Raw genomic sequence first — 24529 nt, 5'->3', positions numbered from 1 at the left:
AGATGATGGAACTGAGAAGGGCTACCAAGGGAAGTCAACAATTACTATCTAGCATGTTTTGCCATGGAAATTTCAGGATTTCCTGCGTTAATCTGAATCGCATGTCCCCTAAATACAATTACAATCCCCAGGAGAAGCTCAAAAATACAATGTGAAGGTCACATATTCAAGCACATTGCAGCAACTTGAGCACATAGCTTGAAACCAGCATTTCAACGTAGTCATGTGCTGTGGAAGTGCCACATTATCAGAAATCCTATTTACACTCTCAGAAGAACTTAAAATATCTTATTGTCAATGTTTATTCTTCAACCAATATTAACAAGAGACAGATTGTCTAGACAGCATCTCAGTGCTGTCTGTTGGTATTTGCCATGAGCAAACCAGGTAGGCACATTTCCTCCAGTGCAGAAACAACTGTGCTTCAAAATCTATTTCATTGGCTGTGAAGCATCGTGGGACATTTTAAAATCAGAAAGATATAATATACCATCAAGTCTTTTTCATGTTTAGTTCAGCATAGTCCTTTATATATTGTTTTATGAATAATAAAAATTGTTTGGGCTGAGCAAAGAAAAGATATAAGGTATTGCAGCTGTGCATAGTGTGCAATATGGTCATGGATTGGTGACATTATATTGAGGAGCCAAGTAATAAAGAAAATTAGCTTTGTGTTAATATGCTCAAGAAAGATAGATTCACATGAAAGGAAAAATAAGATTTCATGGATGTCCTCTCATGAAGTAACAGGCTGCATATCATTAAAAACAATGGGCTCATAATAATTTATCATATCTGCACAGTCTATTTTTCAATTAGGCTAACTGCACTATTTTGGACAAAGGTAGCATGGGGATGCAGAATTTAACAATGGGCACTGCCCCAAACTCAACTGTAGTAGTTGGTGCAAAGTTGTGGAACATTACTCTGCACTTGGCCCTTGCTTTTCCCAATTAATGAGGGAATTGATGCAGGAATTGGAGTGAGCAAGTTGGAAAATTATTACCCAGGGACTCAAGAAACAAAAGACTTCATAACCAAGTTATGCAGTTAAAGTGCTGAGTGTTCTACTTACGGCAATGATTTTGATTGAGTAGGTCGTATACTCCTGCCAAGCCATACAGAGGACATAAGGAAGGTACAGGGTAAAGTAGATAATCCCTCCACAGGCTGCTGCTAGGTTAGCCTTTGAAAACATGGTGCTGATCAAAAAGCATTGCAAGATGGTGACCACACCAAAAACCGCAAGGAATGTGAAGACAGCAATGGGGTTGCTGTAAGGCAATATGTTTCCTTCCTGAAAGGACAAGGGAGAGAAACCATCATCAAATTCAAATTAAACCAAGTTTAGAGAAGCATTAATCCAACAAATCTAAATTAGAACTTTGGCTGTGGTGAAACTAAGTTCCATATAATACTGAAGTAAAGTCTACATTATCTCACATGTAATGAAGGCTGGCCCCAGCTCAAACTGATTGCAGGTTTAAAAGACACATACATTTGCTTAAACTGCAAACTTGTATGATTTTAAGTTAGGATCTGACAGAAACATAGGTGGAAGAGATATGAGACAAATGTAATAAATCACTGAAGCAAACATCAGCGGAGTCATCTTTACATTAAAATACAGAATCAACTGGGTCTTTTTGGTAGCACCCTTGTGACAGTGCTCTCGCCTGAGTCTGAAAGTGAAGCCTTTTCCAAATCTAAAGGCGAGAACACAAAACCTCATCTGACACTTCAGTGCAGTGTCAAGGAGGTGCTGCACTTCCAGAGGTGCCAGAGCCCATGAGAGATTTTATACTGGATGCTAAAGCTTTCTAACATTATTTCAAAGAAGTACAGAAGATGTCCACGCCATTTTTTTTTCCTTCAACCAACATAAAAAAAACAGATTATCTGGCCATTATCAAATTTCTTAACTGACCTCTCCTGTATGCAAAATGGCTACCACATTTCCAAAATTTCACTATGGGCACTGCTCAAAAGAATTTAATTGGCAGTTAGGAGCAGGTTTAGGGCTAGGGTAATGGCTGTAAAGCACTTCAGAGCATTCTGAGGTCATAAATATTTTGCATTTATTTTCACTGATGGAGTTAAAGTTCACATTGGATGAGGAACAGACAGGGGTAGAGTTAAAGCCACAATCAGATCAGCTATAATCTCACTGAATGATACATCACAGTTGATGAGCTGTCTTGTTCCTATTTCTTATGTTCTTACATTTTCAATTATTTTGTGCCTTCCTATAAAATTGCTTCCCACCTGGATCCTGTGTGCAGTTACAAAAAATTGTTGAAGAATTTGCCACGTACTTGGATTAGACAAAGACAATCTGAGTTTTTTTCTTTCCCCAAATAATTTTCAGTAATGCCTTAGGAACACTTCCAATCCATCAACTATCTCTTCAGCATCAATTGGAAAAATGCACCTTTACAGGCTAAATGCGAATATTGCTAAGATCATGACAACAGAACAGACAGAGCATCAGGGACATTAATCCCCATTATTATTATCAATGTCTTGCAAATGTTTACTGACACTAGTGGAATTGCAGAAACCTTTAGAGTGGGGAAAGTATAGTTGTAGGTGACAAAGGGCCACTTTAATGACAATTCAGAAGAGAGTCACTTACCTTTAGAATTACCACCAGCAAGGCAGCACTGATGAGTAGAGGGATTAAACTGCTGATGAACCAGCTGAACCACAGTGTGCCACTATTCAGACCCATAATCCTCATGGTCTCCTTAAGGCGTGCTTCTTTCTCATATACTATCCCTTTAATTATCACAGCGACAGAGTAGATCCAGGCCAGAGTGGTGAAGAGAGGTAGTGACTGGCTCAGAACGCGAAGAAATCTTAGGAACAGTAAGATATAATTTGTTTATTTGTTTGTTTTGACTCTTCAACCATGGACACAACATTTCATTTTGGTCTGCTAAATCAGATGAAAGCAACGAAAACTTCAAACTATTCATGTGAGCCTCAGGTTCAGAGGTTTGTATACTTTACGGGCTTAATGTGCACACATCTAGAGTTGTGAGTTTTTTTCATTGCCTCCAACATATACATATGTTTTACTAACAGGGTTCGATTGGGTAAAACAGAATCAAAAACTTGGTCCAAGTCAAAGAGTGTAACAAATTACCTAAAGAAGCAAGATGTGGTAGAAAGAAGCAATTCTAGACCTTAGAGCCTTAGGACTTCTGAGGCACAGCTTTTCATACTGGAGAGACCAAAATTTGAGATACAGAGAGACCTTAAGTGGGAGAATGTGGGTATCATGGATCATAGTTGGGGTAGAGGAGGTCAAGTTGCTGAAATAAGGATTAGAATTTTAAAATCAAGGCATTGCTTAACCAGAAGCCAGTGTAGGTCAGTGAGCACAGGGCTGATAGAGGAACTTGCTGCAAGACAGAATATGGGAGCACAGATGATCTTAAGTGGAGTATCAGATTAGGTTGCCTCATCCCTCCTTCAGCAACGGCAGTGGCTATGATAGGAGATCTGGATGAAAATAAAAGTATCTGCGTAGGTTGAGGTCTTTAAACTTACAGATCATCCACGTAGCAGGGGTATGGCATTTGCTGAATGTACACGCCAGTTTTCTCCTTCCTCCCGGTCACGGTGCGGATGATTGCATGCTCTATTATATCCTGGAGGTACGAGAAGCCACCCCAAATATAACGGAGGTCTTCAAATGGGTCAGCACGAGGTCCAGGATCCCAATACCTTTTGGAATAGCCCAAAATAGAGCAATGTGTAACTCTGAGCATAGCTTTTGATAAAGCAATGAGCACAGTCATTGATACACACTCTGCTATGCCTAAACAACTGCAGGTTTTAATATCTTGCTATTTCTATTACCCGTCCATGATCTTGTTTGTTCTCTCCACGTTGTCTATATCCATCCGAATTTTGTACTTGATGTGCTCTGTTGGTTTTGTACTGTTTGAATCAAAGTCCAGGAAGACAATTCCCGCCCAGAACTTCCTTTCATCCAGCAGCTCCATTGATTTGTTTATCAGTTTCTCCTCAGTGGACACAGCCTCTAATTTATCCCACTTTACGCACTTGGATTAAAAAAAAAGTTACAATCAATAATGCATAATAATATCGTCCAGCATGGTCAGCCAAGATGATGCCACTAATCATAAGAGTCACAGAGTCATCACAGTGCACAAAGTGGTCATTCAGCCCATTGAGTCCCTGTCGCCTCTCTGTATAGCAACCTTGATGACAAATGCCCACATGATTCTTTTCTGAAGTCATCAATTGTGTCCCTTATACTATCCCTGTTGGTTCTGTTATAAACTTTTATAATCATCTTAAACTTTGTCTAGACCTACTAAAAATATTGGTTAGAACCCAGACATTTGAAAATTTGATTGCCCATTCTTAGATGTGCACCTAGAATTAAATAGTACAGAAAAGACCAATCAGCCCAGCCTTTCTAGTCAGGTGATTTCCACATTAGCTTCCTCACACCTTTCCCCCTCTAAACCTGTCAGCATAATCTTCTACTCTTTTCTCCCTCGTGTACATACCTGGTTTCCTCTGAAATGCTGACCCGGTGATCAGTTCTGCATTCAAGTTGGGAAGAGAAGCCGCTCCAGAATTCTGCAGGGGCTTATTTTTGAGATTATCTTACAATAAATGCACTTAATTTGGATCCTCTTACATGGGTCCCCTTAAGATTTTGGAATCTTAAACGGCTCTTTTGATTCACTGTTGAGCTTTTCGCTTTCCTCAAGAAAGGTACTCCAGTGAGGAAAGCCTCAAGGAATGAACCTTGAAGGCACTTAAAGGTTGATTGCCAAGCAAACCCCTACCTCTTGCCAGGGAGACAGATTAGTGACCCACAAAACTGACAATACTAACCTATTGCTATGTGCTGTAAGGCAAGCTTCTAACAAATAGGACAAATGACTTGTGTGATCACAGTGAAGTTATTTAATACTGACCTCCATAGCGAGTGATATTTTGTGAATTGCCTGTTCGGTCTCATTGTAAACCTCTCTCCAGGTGTACGTGGACCCGTTTGGATGTTGAACCTCTTCTGGGTATTTGGCAAGAAACTTGGAGAGATCAGCGGCTGACCAAGAGGTTCCGTCTAGCTTTGAATCAATGTACTTTGCTGTAACATGCTTCTTTAGTAGGCTCTGCAGAGATTAGAAATTGTAGACAAACAATTAATATCATCACAATAGTCAACAGCCAGAATATATATCTATGCTGCCATCCTGTGGTGACATCAAGTTTACAGTGCATTAATGGCCTAGGGGGGGTGCAATCTATTCTTCATACTCATCTCATGAAGTGCTGCTGTACTGCAGGAACAATCGCATGCTGGTCCAATGGTCTGAACAAATCTATTTTACAGCACATTCTGGATACTTTTCTCTGATTATCTTCAGAACACGAGGTGGCTCACTGGTTAGCATTGCTGCCTCACTGCACCAGGGACCCATGTTCAATTTCAGCCTCGGGTGACTGTCTGTGTGGAGTTTGCACATTCTCGCCGTGTCTGCATGGGTTTCCTCTGGTTGTTCCGGTTTCCTCACACAGTCCAAAGGATTGGCAGATGGAGTTTAATTTAGTTAAACATGAGATGCTGCATTGCTGGAAAGGCAAATTCAGGGCATTACTTATACACTTCACGGTAAGGTCCTAGGGAGTGTTGCTGAACAAAAAGACTTTGGAGTGCAGATTCATAGTTCTGTGAAAGTGGAGTCACAGGTAGACAGGATAGTGAAGAATGCGTTTGGTATGCTTGCCTTTATTGGTCAGTGCATTGAGTACATGAGTTGGGAGGTCATGTTGTTGCTGTGCAAGACATTGCATAGGCTGCTTTTGGAATACTGTGTTCAATTTTGGTCTCCCTGCCATAGGGAGGATGCTGTGAAACTTGAAGGAGTTCATAAAAGATTTACAATGATATTGCCAGGGCTGGAGGTTCAAGCTACAGGGAAAGGCTGAATAGTCTGGGCTATTTTCCCTGGAGTGTTGGAGGCTGAGGGGAGATCTTGTAGAGTTTTATGAAATCATGAGGAGCATGGATAGGGTAAATAGACAAGATCTTCTCCCTGGAGTGGGGAAAGTCCAAAACTAGAGGTTTAAGGTGAGAGGGGAAAGAGCAACCTATCCACGTAGAGTGTGGTGCGTGTATGGAATGAGCTGCCAGAGTAAGTGGTGGAAGCTGGTACAATTACAACATTTAAAAGACATCTGCATGAGTATATGAATAGGAAGCATTGAGAGGAATATGGGCCAAATGCTGGCGTATAGGATTAGATGAGGTTAGGATATCTGGTTGGCATGATGATTTGGACCATATGGTCTGTTTCCGTACTATATATCAATATGATTCTATGTGTAGGTTGGATGGATTGGTCATACTAAATTACCCATAATGTCCAGGGACATACGGGCTAGGTGGATTAACCATGGGAAATGCAGGCTTACGGAGGCAGGGTAGGGGAATGGGTCTGGGTGGAATGCTATTCGGAGGGTCGGTGTGGATTTGTTGGGCCAAATGGCCTGCTTTTACATTGTAGGGCTTCTATGATTCCAATATAATGTGGACTGCATTGCCCATTCCCACAAACATAGAGGATATCGACCAACCGAATGATCAAACTTGAGATCTTCCTAGTCAGAGCAATTCAAAACCTTAGTACTGTGTCCTCCTTAAAACCCTCGGTGAGAGGTTAGGAAATGATATGTACAAAGGAATCTCAGTGTCCTTGTCTTTAAATCACTTAAGGCTAACATGCAGGCATAAGAAACTATTAGGAAGGTTAACAGAATGGTAGCCTTTACCATAAGAGAATTTGAGAATAGGAGTAATGAAGTCTTGTTTCAATTCCATAGGGGCTTGGTTAGATCACATCTGAAGTATTGTGCACAGTTTGCATCTCCTTAGCTCAGGAAAGATATTAATGCCACAGAGAGAGTGCAAAGAACAATCACCAGAATTGTTCCCAGAATAGCAGAATTGTGCAATAAAATGAGATGGAGCAAATTCGGCTCCAGTATTCTCCAGAATTTTGAAGAATAAGACATGATCTCAATGAAACCTACAAAATATTTAAAAGAATAGGCAGGGCAGATTCTGGTAAGATGTTTCCCCGATTGGAGAGTCTAGAAGCGGACACACAATTTTAAAATAAGTGGGATGCCATTTAGGAGCAAAATGAGGAGAAATTCTTTTACTCGGGGTGTTGTGAATCTCCAGAATTCTCTAACTCACAGGGTTGGGGAAGTTCATTCTTTGTGTGTCGTTAGAGTACAGACAGATAAATTTCTGATTACCGATTGCATAAAGGATTAAGGAAACAGTGTGGTAAACAGCATTTAAGTGTTCAATCAACCATGGTCATATTAAATGAGAAAGGATGCTGTCCTTATCCTCTCATGAATCTACTTTAACTTGAGGCTAGAAAAAATCTACCTCAAGGGTTCAGAACCAAGATGAAGATATGCAAGTGATGTATCTGACATAAATTAATTGAATGTTGAACAGGCTTGAGGTTGAATTCTTTCTAAAAATAGCAAGGATTTCACCAAATACAATTTGAACAGATACACACATTAGCCAATTAGAAGAGTCAACCAGCTACGTAGGAAATATTGACCATGGTTAGGTTTTATTTGACAGATTAAAGAGCTATTTAATTTTCAATAAGCCTTCACTTTAATTTGCACTATTTTAAATCATGTCAACTTAAAACAGGGTCAATATTCATTCACTTTAACACTGTTCCATGGCAGATACCATGTTGGTTTCCTTGACCTAATCAGTGCCATTTCAGAATGGTCTCTCTCACTTTCTAACCCAAACCTACACCCCAACTCGCAGCTCATTGATCCTTCCTCTGGATGACCCCTCCTCCTGGTCTCCGATGCTCCCACTCCCCCAATTTACTAACCCTCCTGTTTTCAGGTTACCTCCACAACCCTCGAACTCAAAGCAGCCCTCATTCCATAAGTTGCTTCCTAGTTCTCGCCCTCATGTTCAGAACCCTCCCTCACAGCATGAGTTGGATAGAAGGTCATGGCAAGTGGGAGGGTTAGCCAGTGGTGGTGGGAGTGAGGTGGTATCAGGAGCTGAGGTGTTAGACAGCAAGAGGGTCAACAGCATCCAGGAAAAATGGGGCATGAGTGGTCTAGCCAATGGGAGGTTCAGACAGCAAGAGACGCAACAAGCAGGAGGCAAGTACATAAAACAGGATTAGCATTTTTGTTCTTTATTTTACACTTAAGTTATCTTGTTTTCAATACTTGATAATTTATCAATGTCCCACTTTTAAACTTACAGAGTATAAGCTTTTAATATCCTTCTTTTGACATGAAAAATCCTACAGATCTTATTGGTTCTAACTGTAATGTTGGTTGAAATGTGAAAATTTGATTTACTCAACATTGTTTCAATGGAAACAATTTCAGGAACACGACAACCTGAGCAAGGAATTTATCACATTACATTATACCTGCATCTCCCACCAGAGGGTAATGCTATTCATGCAAAGTCATTCAAGGATAACTAAAGCACCAAGTACAAAAAAAAAGGAAACATTCCCCACCAATAAAACAATTGGTAAATGCCATCCCATGTTCTTTGCAGTCAGCTCACAATTAATGTACCTATTAACTTAACTATAATTTTGAGTAACGAAATGGCAGTACAAATTCAGGTGAATGTCACTAAGAAATGTATTTTTTTTTCCCAGTAGAAAGCTAGATTTCGCATTTGTCTCAATTTGATCACACTCATTTTGTCTGTCTCCGAGTAAAACTAAGAGTCCCAAATCCTTTCTGGTGAGAGGAGTCAGAAAGGGCTGCAAATGGAACTTAATTTGTGAAAAAGAAATTAATGCAGATAATTAAAGTGAGCCATAATTATTAGCTCATGAAAATATTGTTATCCAAAAATGAGTATGTATTAATGTACATTGAGATGGTTTACATTTGCTGCTTTTTGGGGAATGAGCAGGGAGAGTGGTCATAGGTGAGATGCAGGAATATAAATGTGCAATGTGGGTTGAACCTCCCATTTATTTGAAGCCGAAGCCAATACAAGATTATAAGGTGACAGTGAGGTAATGGGGTCAGATTTGGATTGCTCTAGCAAAGAGAGGTACCAACATGATGACCAAACTGTTCTGTAACCTTCTAAATTCTATGGTATTATGAATGGAAGACAATATAAAACCCCTGGATTTGAATTGCCTCCCCTAATTTTAATTGAGTACTCGGCAAAGGGGGTGGTGATCTCGTAAATTCTGCCTGGAGACAGGCTCCTTTGACCTGTTACTGAATTCTAAAGAAAATTAAGTGACAGGTTGTACATCTTGATGCAGCTAATTTTCCAGACACAGAAGCAGAGAGGAAAACAGAAACATTACTGCTGTGAGAAGTGGTGAAAAAGACTGTACTTTGTGTTAGCTGCCAACCAGGAATGCTGGTGAGAACTAGTTCTCTGTTCAATGAGAGACTAGTGGAGCACAGGAGGTTGAGAGGTGGCCTGACAGAAGTTTATAAAGTAATGAAGAGTATAGATAGAGTTAATGGTAGCTGTCTTTTCCCTAGGTCAGGGAATTTCAAGAGTAGGGGGCACATTGTTAAGGTGAAAGGAGAGATTTAAAAAAGACATGAGGGGCAAATTGTTTTACACAAAGTGTGTGGCTCCTGAGGAAATGGTGGATGTGGGTACAATGTTTAAAAGACATTTGGTAAGTACATGAATAGGAATGATTTGGAGGTATATGGGCCAGGAGCAGGCAGCTGGGACTGGTTTAGTTTGGGATTATATTCGGCATGGACTGGTTGGACTGAAGGGTCTGTTTCCGTGCTGTATGACTCTGTTTAATGAAAAAGGAACCGTTAGAGGGTACCTTGATGCTGGAGGCCAGTTTGTGTAGATTTAGAAGAATAAGAGGAACAGTTTTCAAAGGGCACTGGAAAAAAAGAAGCTGTGGCAGGGAGAAGGGAGCCTGCTGAAAAGTTGCAAGGCCTTTGGAACTTGAGCTTCAAGATTACATACCTGCTGGGAGCATAGTGCATAGTAAATTGCACCATCAAGTGTTTTGGGTTTTGTGTGATTATTAATGGTGAAGTACTTTTTCCATATCTTATATATTAATTTATTAATATAAACTGTCAGTAGTAATTTTAGTGTGTTGCTTACAGTAAAATTCCCAACGATATGAAATTTTGGCCTGCTATATTTTTCTGTCATTGGGAAATCCTTCTCTCATTTTAAAAATTATTGCTTTCTATGTAGATTGGAGCAATGTAAATCCGCCAATTGCCTCCTTCCACATCCCCCCCGCCCCGCCCCTTCTGTCATGGGGGGGTTTCCTGACAGATAATCCACCACTGAATGATTGGCTTCATGATTGAAAAGTTATCCATTTCTGATTCAGTATTCTGTTCATATTTTACATGTGCTTCGTAATGAAGACCTCAATGAGAAAATGGTCCACTGGTTGTGTTGGTTAATAATGAAATAATAATAAATCGACTTGCAAGTGAGACATCAAGTTCACAGGATAACTTCCTGCGCGATCAGCTATATCTCTCAGTTCATGGCAGTCAAGAACACTTTCATTTTGCAATTGAGGAAATTGTACAAATTGTTAAAATTAAACATGTACTGAATGTTCAATTTCTGAACGAGGAGCATTGCATCATGTTTTCTGGGTTCCAAATGTTGAATGAGTAGAACCTTATCCAGCTGGCAGCCATTAGATAATAAAACCAAAGTTCCAACGTGTTCACTGATTGCCTAATATTGCCACCACCGAGTGCTGAGTGAATGTGTACTTTTGTACTACTGACTGCAGTATCAGAAAACTAACACATTTATTTGTTTCATACTTCTAATCATTAATGTTAATAGCAAAACACTGATTCATTTAGGAATTATAAAGACAAGCTTCACAGACCTATTGTAGTCTCATACTGTCTGATAGATAACCTTGCTATTTACTTGTTTTTTCTTGTCTATAAGAAATAGATTGTAGACATTTCCCTCCTAGCTTCAGTCACAGGAACTAATTTTTCTGTGAAAAGTACAAATTGCAAATCAAAGAATCTTCATGATAGAAGAGTGAGGATGGCTGCAGAGTGCGGGCAGAGTTGGATTCCATCAGGTACTTGTCCCTGAAGAGGAAAGAGGGAAAACCCCAACAATGGAGTGGAGAAAGACTGTCAACAGAAACATAGCCAATTCTGTTTACACTCAACATTAAAGAGGGGTGAGTAATTAGACTAGTGGCGCTACATTGTTGTGGCACAGACTGATTTTGTCAGTTCATTGCAAAATTAATCAACAATGTGCAATATAATGACAACTGGTTGGAAATTAAGGTTTAACCAAACCACCAATGTACTTACTCGAATCAAATCCATTGCCTGACTTCTTTCCATAAACACCCAGATCTTTGGTCCAATCTCTTTCCACATCTCTCCAATCTCTTTGAAGACACTCAGCTCTTGAAAGGTCTCATTAACCTGAAATAAACAAAACAATTGAGATACAACTGCAGCAGGCAGAATAGGAAGAGATCAGGTTGATTGATTTTTAAAAATATATATATATAAAACTACAATAATTGTCCTGAAAACAGAGCCAGAGGTATGAATACAAACTGCAGGACTTTAACGGAAAAATCTACAAGGAGAGAACAACATACATTGAAAAAAAGACATATAAAGTTATAGTCACTACAGTTCCACAGGACCATAGGACTGCACTCTCACTACCGAGAGACATGATGGGTGGTGGTTTAACCTGAGGGTTACCACACCTCAGGCAAGAAGTGAGATCTATTCACTAGAACAAAGCAGTTTGGGAGTGGGGGGAGTGGGGGGGGTGCAAAATTTTTAAGATGACATGAGAAATATTTATAAAAGACATGAGGGACTTTCTTTTTACACAGAGTAGTTAGTGTGTGGAATGAACTTACAGAAGAAATGGTGGATGAGGGTACAGTTAAAAAATTTAAAAGACATTTGGATCAGTACATGAATAAGAAATGTTTGGAAGGATATGGGCCAAATGAAAGCAGGTAAAACTAGTTTAGTTTAGGATTATGGTTGGCACTGACTGGTTGGACCGAAGGGTCTGTTTCTGTGCTGTCTGACTCTATGTCTCTTAATGGTCAGTATGGGAATTGAATCTTATGAATACTGTATTGCTCTCATCCTGCATCACAAATCAGCAATCCAGCCAACTAAGCTGATGTTCACCTAATGGTAATAGTGATAGATATAATGGTTATAACCTAGATCATGAGTTCACACACCAGTGACTGGACGCCTCAGAGTTGAAGGCAGTGAATGTAACTAATGATTTTTGGGCTTCCCTTCCAGATTAATAACATGGGAACAGAATATGCCATTCAGCCCCTCCATTCTGACCTGTTTCTAATTAGACCATGACTGATCTATACCTGAACTCTATCGTCACAGCTGTCACCCCTAAATGAGATTCCATTCCTACACTCCTAATATGTCAATGTATTTCAGGAAGTTGCCTAGATCCTAAGATTGAAATCAAAGAGAACAATTATGTTGAAATGACAAATTGCCACAGTAAGGAATGATGCAGGATGAGTAAGACTGTTGAGAACAAGATGGATCATGTCAAAGTGATAGCTGAGCTTCCTTTTCATCCCAGCTGGGGAAATAATTCCAAGTCCCTGCATGATCAGTCTCTCACAGTTACCTGGAAAAACTGAGTTTGTATTTTATCAGGGAGCTAAAATGAAATCAGGGAGCAAACCTTCTGTTTGCAAGAGGTTATACAATTCAAAGGAAGAAATCAGAAAACACAAAGGTGTAGAATGGGAAAAGGGCATTCCAGATTATCTTGGCCTACTTACCTCCTGAACAATTCTTCGAGTCACAGGGGTATCAGGAGTGTACAGCACTTTACCAACCAGCAATGGTTTCATTACCCTCCAGATCATTTTAGAGATGGGATTGGATTCCAAGTTCCTCATCAGGTCATTGCAGTATGGCGCTTGAAAGAAGAATAGTATTTTAAATTAAAAGATCCTCAAACTATTCCAGTGAATTATTTCCTCCCTGAAGGTTTGTGAGCAAAATAGAAAAGAAATGATGAAAGACTTCTCAAATAAACTTTGTGTCCTGTGTGATCTTAAATGCTTTAAAGTCAAGAATTTCTGTAATTTAGAAAAGATCTCAGTCAGGAAGCTCCCCCCCAACCCCTTCACCCCAGAAACAGCATTGTGATAGTAAGTAGATCATCGCCGTTTATAATTTGTCAGTTGGGGGATAACCTTTGGCTAATGCACCAAGGAGAACTTCCCTGTTCCTCTTGGAAACAGTGGCAGATATCTAAGGTCCATCTGAGGTAGCTGAGCAGCGGGGGCCTCAGTTTATTATCTCATCTGATTACTACAGCTCAGCTGTCAGTCATTGTGGCTATGGGACTGAACCCATGCAAAGTCTTATTACGTAAATGATTCTTGATTGTACAGAATAGCTGCAATCAAAGCATCACTCACTTGCCCCTCTAGAAGTTGTGGTTTTGCTTGGTCAATGAAAGCATTAATTTTTAAGAGCAATCAATCTGCAAATTGACAATGGGTCTCCAGGACACTCATATTCAACATCCCATGAAAATTATGCACGTATTTACAGATGTGCCAACACATTTGTGAACGACTATACAACACAGCTGTCTTGACGCCTTAAATACAACAAAAGATAACAAAAGTCTGATATCTGGACACTGCAAAAACACAAATTCCATCATTAATCTGCTTCCCTCTGACAGAGGTTTGGCAGGAAACAGAGGTCTGACATTTAGCAGGAAATGGAGGACAGGGTCTGCCTTTAGATTTGTATCATGTCAAAGTGCTCCATGGTTAAAAATTGTAGTCTACTTGTAGAGTGAGTGACATTCTCTGCAACTTATTCAGTGGTTTTGTGTTAAAGGAGAAATGGAAACAAATAAGTACTGCCCACTACCCAGTGCTGAATTGTTCACTGCACACAAACATACTACAAAGACAAATATGTACAGCTGAAAAAACAATCTCTTCCAACCCTTTCTAACTATTGTTACCAACTCTGATTGGAGACATTCCTGGGGGCCTCATCTCATGACCTCTTATTTTCAACCATTCCATCCAGTCAAACGGAGTCTTTTTTTTCCCATCTCCAAAGTTTTCAGGAAAAAAAGCAAATAAAAGTGTTGAAAGCAAAAGTGAAATAAGCGCACTTCTTTTTCCCAAGTGTCTCCACAGTTTCTTTTCTGGATTGTTCTCAGCAGCATTCAGGAGATTAACCTTTCATTTTTAACTTGGATGGTAACAGTCAAGTGTGCATACTCACTTGTTGAGTTGTCATAGTGTGCGGCATCATCATCGTCCGTGCCATTTCTACCCAAAAGATACTTGTAGTTGTTGTCCTCATACCAATTCAGGGACTTGATCTTTAATCCACCACCTTCGGGATGGCCACACACAATTCTTGTCACGGCTTGGTACACCTCTTGGGGTGACCCTGTCGTATTCTCATTGGTCAGTAACATCATCTCTCTTCGCATGTCAGTCCAACTCTTCACTTCCATTAGCTGCACAAACAGGGAAGAGGAGACAATAAAACAACATGTTTCACTATCCTAGTACTTCTCTAGAACCAGGTTACAGGAGAACAGAGTTGTCTTATCAACTATAGATAGGGGTATTTTAGATCACCGAAAACCTAATCTCATGAGAGAAATCAATACAGAATTAGACAATGAAAATTCATGACAAATTTGCAAAAATGACTTGCACTTATATAGTTCTGTTCATGACCACTGCACATCTTTACAGCTAATGAGGTACATTTTTTTCCAAATGCAATCACTGCTGTAATGTGGGCAATACAACAGCTACTTTGCACTACATTTCACTGGCCAGTTGACCAGTTTTTCTGATGGCAACTGTGGGATAATTATTGGCTGAGACATCAGGAATAACTTATCTGTACATCTACACATGCTGCCATGGGAGCTTTTGTACTGACCTGAGATTGGAGATGGGACTTTGGCACTTCCAACAAAGCAGCTTGTCACTCGAGAGCCAGCCACTTTGTACTTAGAACCTTCCAAATCAGAGGCAAGAATACTGTCCCACAGCTAACACTGTCTGACCATGCTCAAGTTAAAAACCAGTTAATGTGGAGATTAATAACTTTTGGCTACATGTTACAGGGACACTATGTAACAGCAGCCAAGTCAGGCACTGCCAAACATGACTCTGGCACAAAGCCTAGTCAAGGAGCTGGCTTTTTAGGGAGCTCTTGAAAAGGCGGTAAGACAGGGAAGATACCAGACTTGCCTTATGAGCGACATGAGTACATGGCCAAGCAACATCCCAGGACCATTTAATGCACAGGCCCCAAAAGCTGCATACACATGTGGCTCCTTTAAGATATGCTTGTGTGTGGCCGTACTGGATTCTAAAAGTCTAAAATGCTGCAGTTAGAATAGTTTACAGAGACTGATAGAAGCAGCACTGTAAGGTTCGAAGAGGAAGATAAAAATTGTAATTATGAGTTTCTGGAATTGACATGTTAATGGTTAATGTTCCCTTTTAATATTCGCTTAAAATCTAGTTGTTGCACTTGGCCTGTTTGTTTTCAGTGTCCAGTTCCTTTAATTTTCTTTTGTATAACCTCACATACAGGTTATTTCTCACTGAATTATGTCAACACCTTTCAGCTGACTGCATAGCTTAGTGGAGAGATCGCTTGTGACACAAGCATACCTATTCCTGATGTACATTAAAACATAGAAAATAGGAGAAGTAGGCCACTCGGGCCTGATCTGCCATTCAAAATGGTATCGGTTGATCATCCAACTCAATACCTTGTTCCCATTTTCTCCCTATTCGCGTTGATCCCTTTAGCCCGAAGAACTATATCTAACTCCTCCTTGAAAACAATCAAATGCTTTGGCCTCAACTGCTTTCTACAGCAGACAATTCCATGGGCTCACCACTCTCTGGATGAAAAGATTTCTACTCATCTCAGTTCTAAATGAATTAGCCTGTATCCTTAGACTGTGGCACCCTGGTTCTGGACTCCCAGGTCATCAAGAAAAACTTCCTGTATTTACCCTGTCTAGTGCTGTTAGAATTTTAGATGTTTCATATTAACCCCCCCCCCCCGACCCCCTTATTCCAAACCTCCACTGATTATAGTCCTAACTGATCCATTCTTTCTTCATAAGTCAGTCTGGTAAATCTTTGTTGCCCTCCTTCCACATGTAAAACGCCTTTCTTCAGAAAGGAGACCAAAACTATACACAATACCCCTGGTGTAACTGTCATCAGGGCCTCGTACAATTGCAACAAGGTTTTCCTGCTTCTATACATAAATCCTCGAGAATGTCTGAAATGAAAAATCTGAAAAATGTTTCACTTTTGAATTACTCTTATTATCTTGTAATTTTAATACATTCTGACAATCATTGGGTGTCTGGTGTGCATAAAATCATTTGTGCTGGAATCAGAAAAGCCATTGCAATGCGGTTTTCATGAATGAAAGATTTGTTGGAATGCTTAACCAACATTAACACAGAATGTTAACATTTCAGAGAATTCTGATTATATGAGGCATCAAATAAGTTTCCTCTCTGAAATTGCTCAGTACAGCAAGGTATGGTAGAAATTCTACAACATGGAGTGGACTTGAGGTATTACAGTATGAAAACAGAGGCAGAGTATCCCTCACTCTAACACACCAACCTCAATATTTATGAAGTGTTGGGTAGAACGCAGTCAAGTTAGCTGACGAACTGTAGGACAATGCAAGTAGTGTGTTGAATAGAATCAGTAACTTGAAAAAAGATTTGATGTGGCTAGTTAATGTTAAATTTATAAACATGATAATCCATATCAGTGATGCAAGATCATGTGATTGCTCGAAATTCTGGGGGATGGTTCAATCTAGAAAATTCATGTAAAGCCTCGTCATGTAAATAGTTTGCAGACAATGTGCAAGAGAAGGTAATAGTTACAAATAGCTAAGTCTCCCGCAGTCTCTTTCAGACACAATCCTAAATAAAATGATGAATGAATTGACATGATGGAAACAGGAGACCAAGTGGTATCAGGAGAATGAGAAACATCCTGCCTCAGGGCCTTAATATTTTGTATACCCCACTGTACACTTGGCAATTAGCCATGGACTTGGAGAGGATTTGAAGCTCAGGTTGTTGGTTTGCTCGCTCAGCTGGCAGGTGTATTTTCAGGCGTTTTGTCACCGTGCTAGGCAACACCATCAGTGAGCCTCCGGTGAGGCATTGGGTTCTGTCCTGGGATGGGACAGAAACGTCCAAAAACAAATCCACCAGCTCAGTGAGCAAACCGACAACCTCAGCCACGGACTGCCTGACCAGTGCCTGTGGAACACACCAGTGACAGGAGGTCACAAATAGGGATTGTCCAGAGTGGAATATTTCAGAGAGCTCTCAAAATCTGCAGTATGATCACCTTCCAAACCTGTGAGCTCTGCTATCCAGAAGGACAAGAGTAGCAGATCCAAGGGAACAACACTACCTACAGGTTCCCCTCCAAACTAAACATCATCCCGATCTAGAACGAGATCGCTGTTCCTTCACTATTAAAAGTATTAAAATTCCCTTCCAAGCACCACTGTCCCTACACTCCAAGGATTGCAGTAATTCAAGAAAGTAGCTCAAGCCTACATTCTTGAGGATAATTAGGGCTAGCAGCAAATGCTGGCCCAACCAGCAACGCCCACATCCTGTCAACAAATCTTTTAAAAAGTAGATGATGTAGCTGCATACTGTCATTCATCCAAAATTTTATTTTACTTATAGCTGAGGAAATGACAGTAAGTATTCCATCAGTGACTGAGAAACATGCAAACAGTGAAAAGGCTTTCCTTACATTTTAAAACAGTCCTCCTTTGGTCTCCCACCATCTTTTATTATGGCAACAATGTTTACCATTCCTGAAATCAGGATGTTCTGAAGCCTGAACAATTCACAATCATCTAACCATCCATTAAATCCTACTCACATTAAAGTACCATTACAGTGGGTTCTCTAACTGCAACGTACTCTTGTATAACCAAGCAAATATCTGAATCTCAAGCTATTTTAAAAGCTGACAGCTATTTGTAGATAGGATTTAATTGTCCTCATGACTTATTAACTAAGTTCAGCAAAAGGAAAATAATTGCATTCTGTTGACCCAAACGAACTAAAAATTCAGTAAATGCTGGAAAACGTTGATCAGGTAACAGGTTGCAAATGCGGAGAGAGGAACAGAGTTAACACCTGGGGTTGATAACCTTTCATTAGAACTGACGACAGATGGATCATTAGGGAGAAGCTCCAACATCCTCTGCTTTGACCAACTGCAGTTTATGTTTCTCTGCTTCTGAAAATGCAAACTGTAGTTATCTGTCTATCTAGCCGCAGCCCAAGCAAAACTCAAGTTCCTTCAAGCAGTGGGTACTTGGATGACTTGGCCACATCAGCAAGTTCAGTGTCACATGGTTTCAATTATATCTTGACAGACAAAAGCAGGCAAGCCTAAGTGCTCCAACAGGAAAAGTAACTTGACGCTCCAGCCTGCTTATAATGTGAGCTTATTTCTGTACTCCGCGACTTAAGCACGGCACATAAAAATATATTTCTTAAAACACATATCACAATTCTGCTGCAATTGCTGAAAACGTGGTTCTGCAAGCAGTTTACTCTGTATGTTCTTAATGAGTTATTTTGCCTCAAACCAGAAAAGAGGATGTTGGCCCATGCTGTGAAACATGAAACCACAACTAACCTCGGGTGGATCATCAGTCTCTCACGAAGACTGGGGTTACTACAGTTCATTTGACAAAAGACTCCTACACAATTCATTTGTACATTTAGAGGTCTTGTATCCAAGCGAAGGGAGTTCCTTGTATAATGGTCACTATTCACATGAAAGAGAGGATCACACAGAATAGCTGCAGATGTGACTGAATTAATGCTCTGTATCATGTCAGATTTAGCGGACAGTGTGCCAAAGTAGATGAAAAGGAGTAAACAAAACACAAGATAGTAGGAGAAGGGATATAAACAGTCTTTGAGGGCGTGAAAACGTTTGAAGGATAGACATAGCAAAGATGTTTCCACTTATTGAGGGCAAGGCTGAACATTGTGTGCCATACACAAGTTAGTCACTGCTAAATCCAGTAGGGAAGTCAGGAGTAACTTCATAGCCCAGAGAGTGGTGAGAATGTTAATCTCACTACTATAAGGATGGTAACTGCATAAAGCAATGCTTCTCAAAATGGGGTCAGGACTTCAGCTGGAGTTGTGAGCTGAAATTTGGAAACTGGAAGCTCAATTGCATCAATCGCTGTGGTACTGCTCTGATCTCTCACCCCCACTTTCACAGGTCTTTCCACCCCGCTTCTGCCTCCAACTCACCCCCAATCCCCTACTCACACAGGTCTGACAGAGGAGTCACAAACATTTACAAGCCTCACAATGCGGTCACAGAAAGAAAAGGTTTGAGTTGCACTTGCATAGGGGTATTTAAGGGATAGCCAGATAAACACATGAGAGAGAAAAGGAAAGAATACACTAAGAGGGAAGGAGGCTCATGTGTGCCTAAATGCTGGTGTAGACCAGCTGGGCTCAATGGCTTGTTTCTCTGTTGTACATTCGATGAAATTGTAGCTTGCTTGACAAACGACCAACTCAGCAAGTTGTAAATGAACACCTGCCATCTCACAGCGACTTAGCCTCAATCACACATGTTGAGCAGTTTGCATATTTAGTCTGCAGTAAAGCAACATGTCTGACATTATTTGTTTTATCACATCTCTTTGCATTTTTCCTTTTTACAGATAATCATTATTTTCAGCACAGATTTACAAGCAAGCTTTAATCAAGCTGACCTTGCAGGTGCCAATGGGTTGTTTTGTTTTGAGTTTGTGAAAGTTCATTTTGAAAACAAAATTGCAGTGGGCCTCTAGATTTATGTAGATCTAACTGATCTCTACAGAGTAGGATGTTCCACAGGTTTGATTCTGACCTGTGAAGGAGAAGGGATGGATGATATAAATCATCCAAGTTTCCATCTATCAATACATGATTCACTAATTTCTGCTGGATGCCATGGATGGGAGAGTAGGGTGGGGACAAGATTGGATCTGACTGCAATGACTCTAACATTTAAATAGTCTTTGAATGTCCATTGTTAAAGAAACATGTGAAGCCATGGGAAGAACTGTATCTCAACTAGAGTTTATTAATATTCATATAGTGCATCTTCACCACTTTAGAAAGTCCAAGAGTACTGTACAGCTAATGAAGTACTTCTGAAGTGTCATGTAAGAAATGCAGCAGTCAATGCATCATATAGCAAGCTCCCAAAAATAGCAGTATGACAATGACTGGATAATCTGTTTTCGAGGTCTTAATTGAGGGTGTTGATGACCATAGATTCCGAAGAAGAGACAAGGTGAATCAATTAGAATATGAAACTGGTAATGGTTAATTGATGAGTTTAACAGGTGTTTCCCAAAACAATACAGGCTGGAATACAGGAGTGATTAGTCTACAGCCCTTGCTACCATGTGGAGTGCTTAAGGCAAGTAACATAGAGACATTTAAAGTGAAGTTAGATAAGTATAAGCAAGGAAGAAATTGATAACATCAAATTAAGTAGGGTGTTCAAAAGACTGTGAGAAACATTGATCTGATAGGCTGAATGGTCTCCCTCTGTGCTGTGAAGTTCAAAATAATTTTTTTCCTCAATACAATTCATTCCAGAGGAATCAATTTTTCTAAATGTGGTAAAACTTGCATTGTAATTTGGTGTTCCAATACTTGTAGCAATCAGCAACATTATCAGGGAAACTTTCAGAAGACGCTGAATACAAACTATATTACATTCTTGACATGCAGTACATGTTGCACAACTGCCTTTCTCCAACACCTTTATTGACCTTAGGATATCCCAAACTGACTTTTATCAATTAATACTTTTGAAGTATGACACAATAACAATGACAACAACCACGTTCTCAGCTTTTGTGACATTGATTGACTGACAAATATTAGCCAGCTCATGAGAGATAAATCTTTTCAACATAACTTCAGAGGAACCTTTATATTTACTGAGCGAACAGACATGGTTTGGTTTAACACAGTGATCTCTGGCAGTGCAGTCCTCCCTCAGGTAGTGGACTTGAGTCTAAGCTAACATTTTTTGTGTTCAAGTCACGCGTGGGACTTAAACTGACTGAATCACAGCTGACATCCCTTCCTTTGTCAATCCTCAACCGTTGATGTTATTAATGGAATAAAAATAAACTCTCTCTATAGTAAAGGACAAAGTGAGGTCTGCAGATGCTGGAGATCAGAGCTGAAAATGTGTTGCTGGAAAAGCGCAGCAGGTCAGGCAGCATCCAGGAAACAGGAGAATCGACGTTTCGGGCATAAGCCCTTCTTCCGAAACGTCGATTCTCCTGTTCCCTGGATGCTGCCTGACGTGCTGCGCTTTTCCAGCAACACATTTTCAGCTATAGTAAAGGACAGTCTTGGAGTGAGACTGAGCAATATCAATGCAGTTTGGAATGGGCAGTGAGTCCACAATACACAGCAGCTAATATCAGTCTTGAACTGGAGTGCTTACTGAGGCAGACTTGGTGTTGAGGAAATAAAAAGTCAAATGCTGTTCTGAGATGGGTCAAAGTGTGTTGTGGGGTGGCATAACAGAATGCTTTAGTCTACATCTGTCAGTAACTGACTGCACCCTTGGAGTCCTTGATGCTAAAGCTTCAAAGGAAATCCAGAAAAAGATTCTGCTCCTCAGCAATGTCTGCACTAGCATTAATTGCTTAAAGGGTTCAACCAAAAGAGCAACAGCATTGAGAATTGGACATTGGTGTCTTGAAGTTATCAAGCCAAAACATTTATCCTCCCACAAGCTGTCACTTTTGAGAAAGAGGCCCATTTGCAAAAGAAACATGCTGAATAAAATATAGACCCATGGAAACAAGCATCAAGCCTTCCTAACATGATCCAGTATTGTATTTATAATTTAACTTTGAAAGGCTATCACACCTCTTTGGCTAGAATCATGAGATTTTGCAGAACTTCATCCAAGGCTTCAGTTACATTCAATGCTTCTTTAGGATTAGTGATCAATCCTTTCTGTAAAACAGAGAGAGGCAGAGTTAATACAGATGCACACAGACATTAAAACATTTCAAGGTTTACATTTAACATTTAAACCGGAAGGATTAGATGTGATACTGGTTAAACATGAGCTAGTTTCGCACTATACTGACAGCAGAAGATAGAAATGTCAGGGGGGTGTAAAAACACAATATGCACAATCTTGTGGATTCCCCACATGCTGAGTTTGCTTCAAAATGCTCTGCTTGACATTTTAATAATAAGCAATGTTAATCTGTTTTTACATTAGGAATAGTCTGAAATTTAAATGAGCTTCAGTTGTGAAAAGAACACAAGACTGATGATGTATTACTTGCAACACAATTCCTTTAAAATTGGAATAATTCTATTCACAACTTTTGAAAAGAGTATCAAATGACACTGCGTAATAATTCACAGGAAACAAGATGGAACAGGTGATGTACAGTATATGATGAACTACCACATGCAATGTTGTGTCTTTTGCAACCCAAACATTATTTCAGCATTTGACTATTAAGTGCTGTAGCTGGGGGAAATAGTCATGAATTTTACGTGTATATATTTATACATGTATATACTTCTGAAAAAATTATTGAAATCTGGTGCTTTGGTTACATGGTATTTAAGAAACAAAAAAAACCTAAAAAACATACAAGTCAAACAGTACTACACAAAAGACCATTGACCTAAAATATTATCTCTCTTCACAGATGCTGCCAGACTTGCTGAGAATTTTCGGCAGTTTTCTGTTTCATTTTCTTCCAGATATCAAACATCTGCAGTGTTTTGATTCTGAAGTAATATTTGCTATTAATTCTGAGCTGTCTGAGAGCATTCGGCAGTAAAAATAGAAGTTAATCATCACTCTTATTATTAGATTCCCTACAGTATGGAAACAGCCCTTCAGTCCAACAAGTCCACACCGAATCTCTGAAGAGTAACCCACCCAGACCCATTCCCTTAACCTACATTTACCAATGCATCTAACACTATGAGCAATTTAGCATGGCTAATTCACCTGGCCTGCACATCTTTGGATTGTGGGAGGAAACCCACGCAGACATGGGGAGAAGGCACAAACTCCACACAGACAGTCACCTGAGGTAGGAATCAAACCCAGGTCCCTGGCACTGTGAGGCAGCGGTGCTAACCACTGAGCCACCGTGCTGCCCCATGAATTATATAGCAATATAGGCTTAGCAGACATTTTATGTTATTCCTCTTCCACCACTAGACACTACATATCACTATTAGGATAACTGTTTCAAAGTTCAAAATAAATTCAGAACACAGAAGCTCCCATTTATGGAATATCAGAATGGATTGTAAAGAAAACAAATAAATGGAAAGCCCTTCTCCTTCAACAGCACATCAGATTAGGTAGAGGAATAAATATTACCCAGAAAGAACTATCTGCAAAGTACTGCCATAGATAGAAGGGACCTTGATTAACATTTCATCCAAAGGATTGCATTGCAAATCCACAGTTCTCCACTGGATCATCTGTCTTGATCTTGCATTTAGGCTCTAGAATGGAAATTGAACCCACAGTCTTTGCAGTTAAAAGATAAGACTTTTACCAATTGAGCCATAGCTGAGATGCATTGATTTATTTTTCTTTTAAAAAACTACCTGAGGTGGGTGGCAGTTCTTTTACTGTTCCATTCATCTTAAGGGGTAGCCATGAAATTTCTAATGCCCAGGTTGCTTGGTCAATCTGATTGAACCTTGAGGCCTTTATGGAGCAAATAACCTTCTCAGCTTTTATAGGTAGGGTCTGTCAAGGATTACGGTTGAAACTTTATTGCTGGAACAGCACAGCAGGTCAGGCAGCATCCAGGGACAGGAGATTCGACGTTTCGGGCACAGGCCCTTCTTCAGGATTACCCCCCACTCCACAAATAAGTTTTAACCAAGAGGGAAAAACCAGTAATATGTGGAAATGAATGTACAGAATGTACTGGAACTCTCTTTGAAATATGCATTATGAGTCAGACCAGTGCATGTCACATACAAGTTTTACTATTTTTATTAAATTCTGGGAAGTGCAATAGGCTGAGGCTTTAGTGTTGCAGAACTCCACACTCTTTGACCCATCTCAGCAACCAGAGGAAAGTGCTGGGTATATGACATAGGCAGATGAAAATTAGCATAAGGTTTTTATGGCCGGATGACTGCTCTGATTAGCCCACAGTGACTGTATTTTGCCCAGATCTGAACACAATGCAAGGACATAAGCATGCTTCACAGGGTAGTTCACCAGATTCACCAGAATGGCTCTGGAGATGAGGGTTTAATAACAAGGTTGGAAAAGCT

At 40.0% G+C, this 24529-nt stretch overlaps 1 protein-coding gene across 2 annotated transcripts in view; it reads right to left on the bottom strand.

Annotated features, from left to right (window-relative positions):
• Positions 1-24529, bottom strand: part of LOC122562589 (phospholipid-transporting ATPase ABCA1-like) — a 115951-nt gene that overhangs the window by 57999 nt on the left and 33423 nt on the right. For both annotated transcript variants that reach the window (XM_043715556.1, XM_043715567.1), the window contains 9 exons: positions 22118-22207; positions 14371-14611; positions 12891-13030; positions 11401-11517; positions 4965-5162; positions 3868-4073; positions 3556-3732; positions 2636-2858; positions 1076-1297 (listed from right to left, as the gene is read on the bottom strand). In XM_043715556.1, the coding sequence (XP_043571491.1) occupies positions 1076-1297; positions 2636-2858; positions 3556-3732; positions 3868-4073; positions 4965-5162; positions 11401-11517; positions 12891-13030; positions 14371-14611; positions 22118-22207 (1614 nt within the window). The remainder of the gene's footprint in view (positions 1-1075; positions 1298-2635; positions 2859-3555; positions 3733-3867; positions 4074-4964; positions 5163-11400; positions 11518-12890; positions 13031-14370; positions 14612-22117; positions 22208-24529) is intronic.

Source organism: Chiloscyllium plagiosum, chromosome 2, assembly GCF_004010195.1.
Source record: "Chiloscyllium plagiosum isolate BGI_BamShark_2017 chromosome 2, ASM401019v2, whole genome shotgun sequence".
NCBI classification, from domain to species: Eukaryota; Metazoa; Chordata; class Chondrichthyes; order Orectolobiformes; family Hemiscylliidae; genus Chiloscyllium; species Chiloscyllium plagiosum.
Note: the sequence above shows the minus strand (reverse complement) of the source record. Positions and strands in the feature narration are given on the sequence as shown.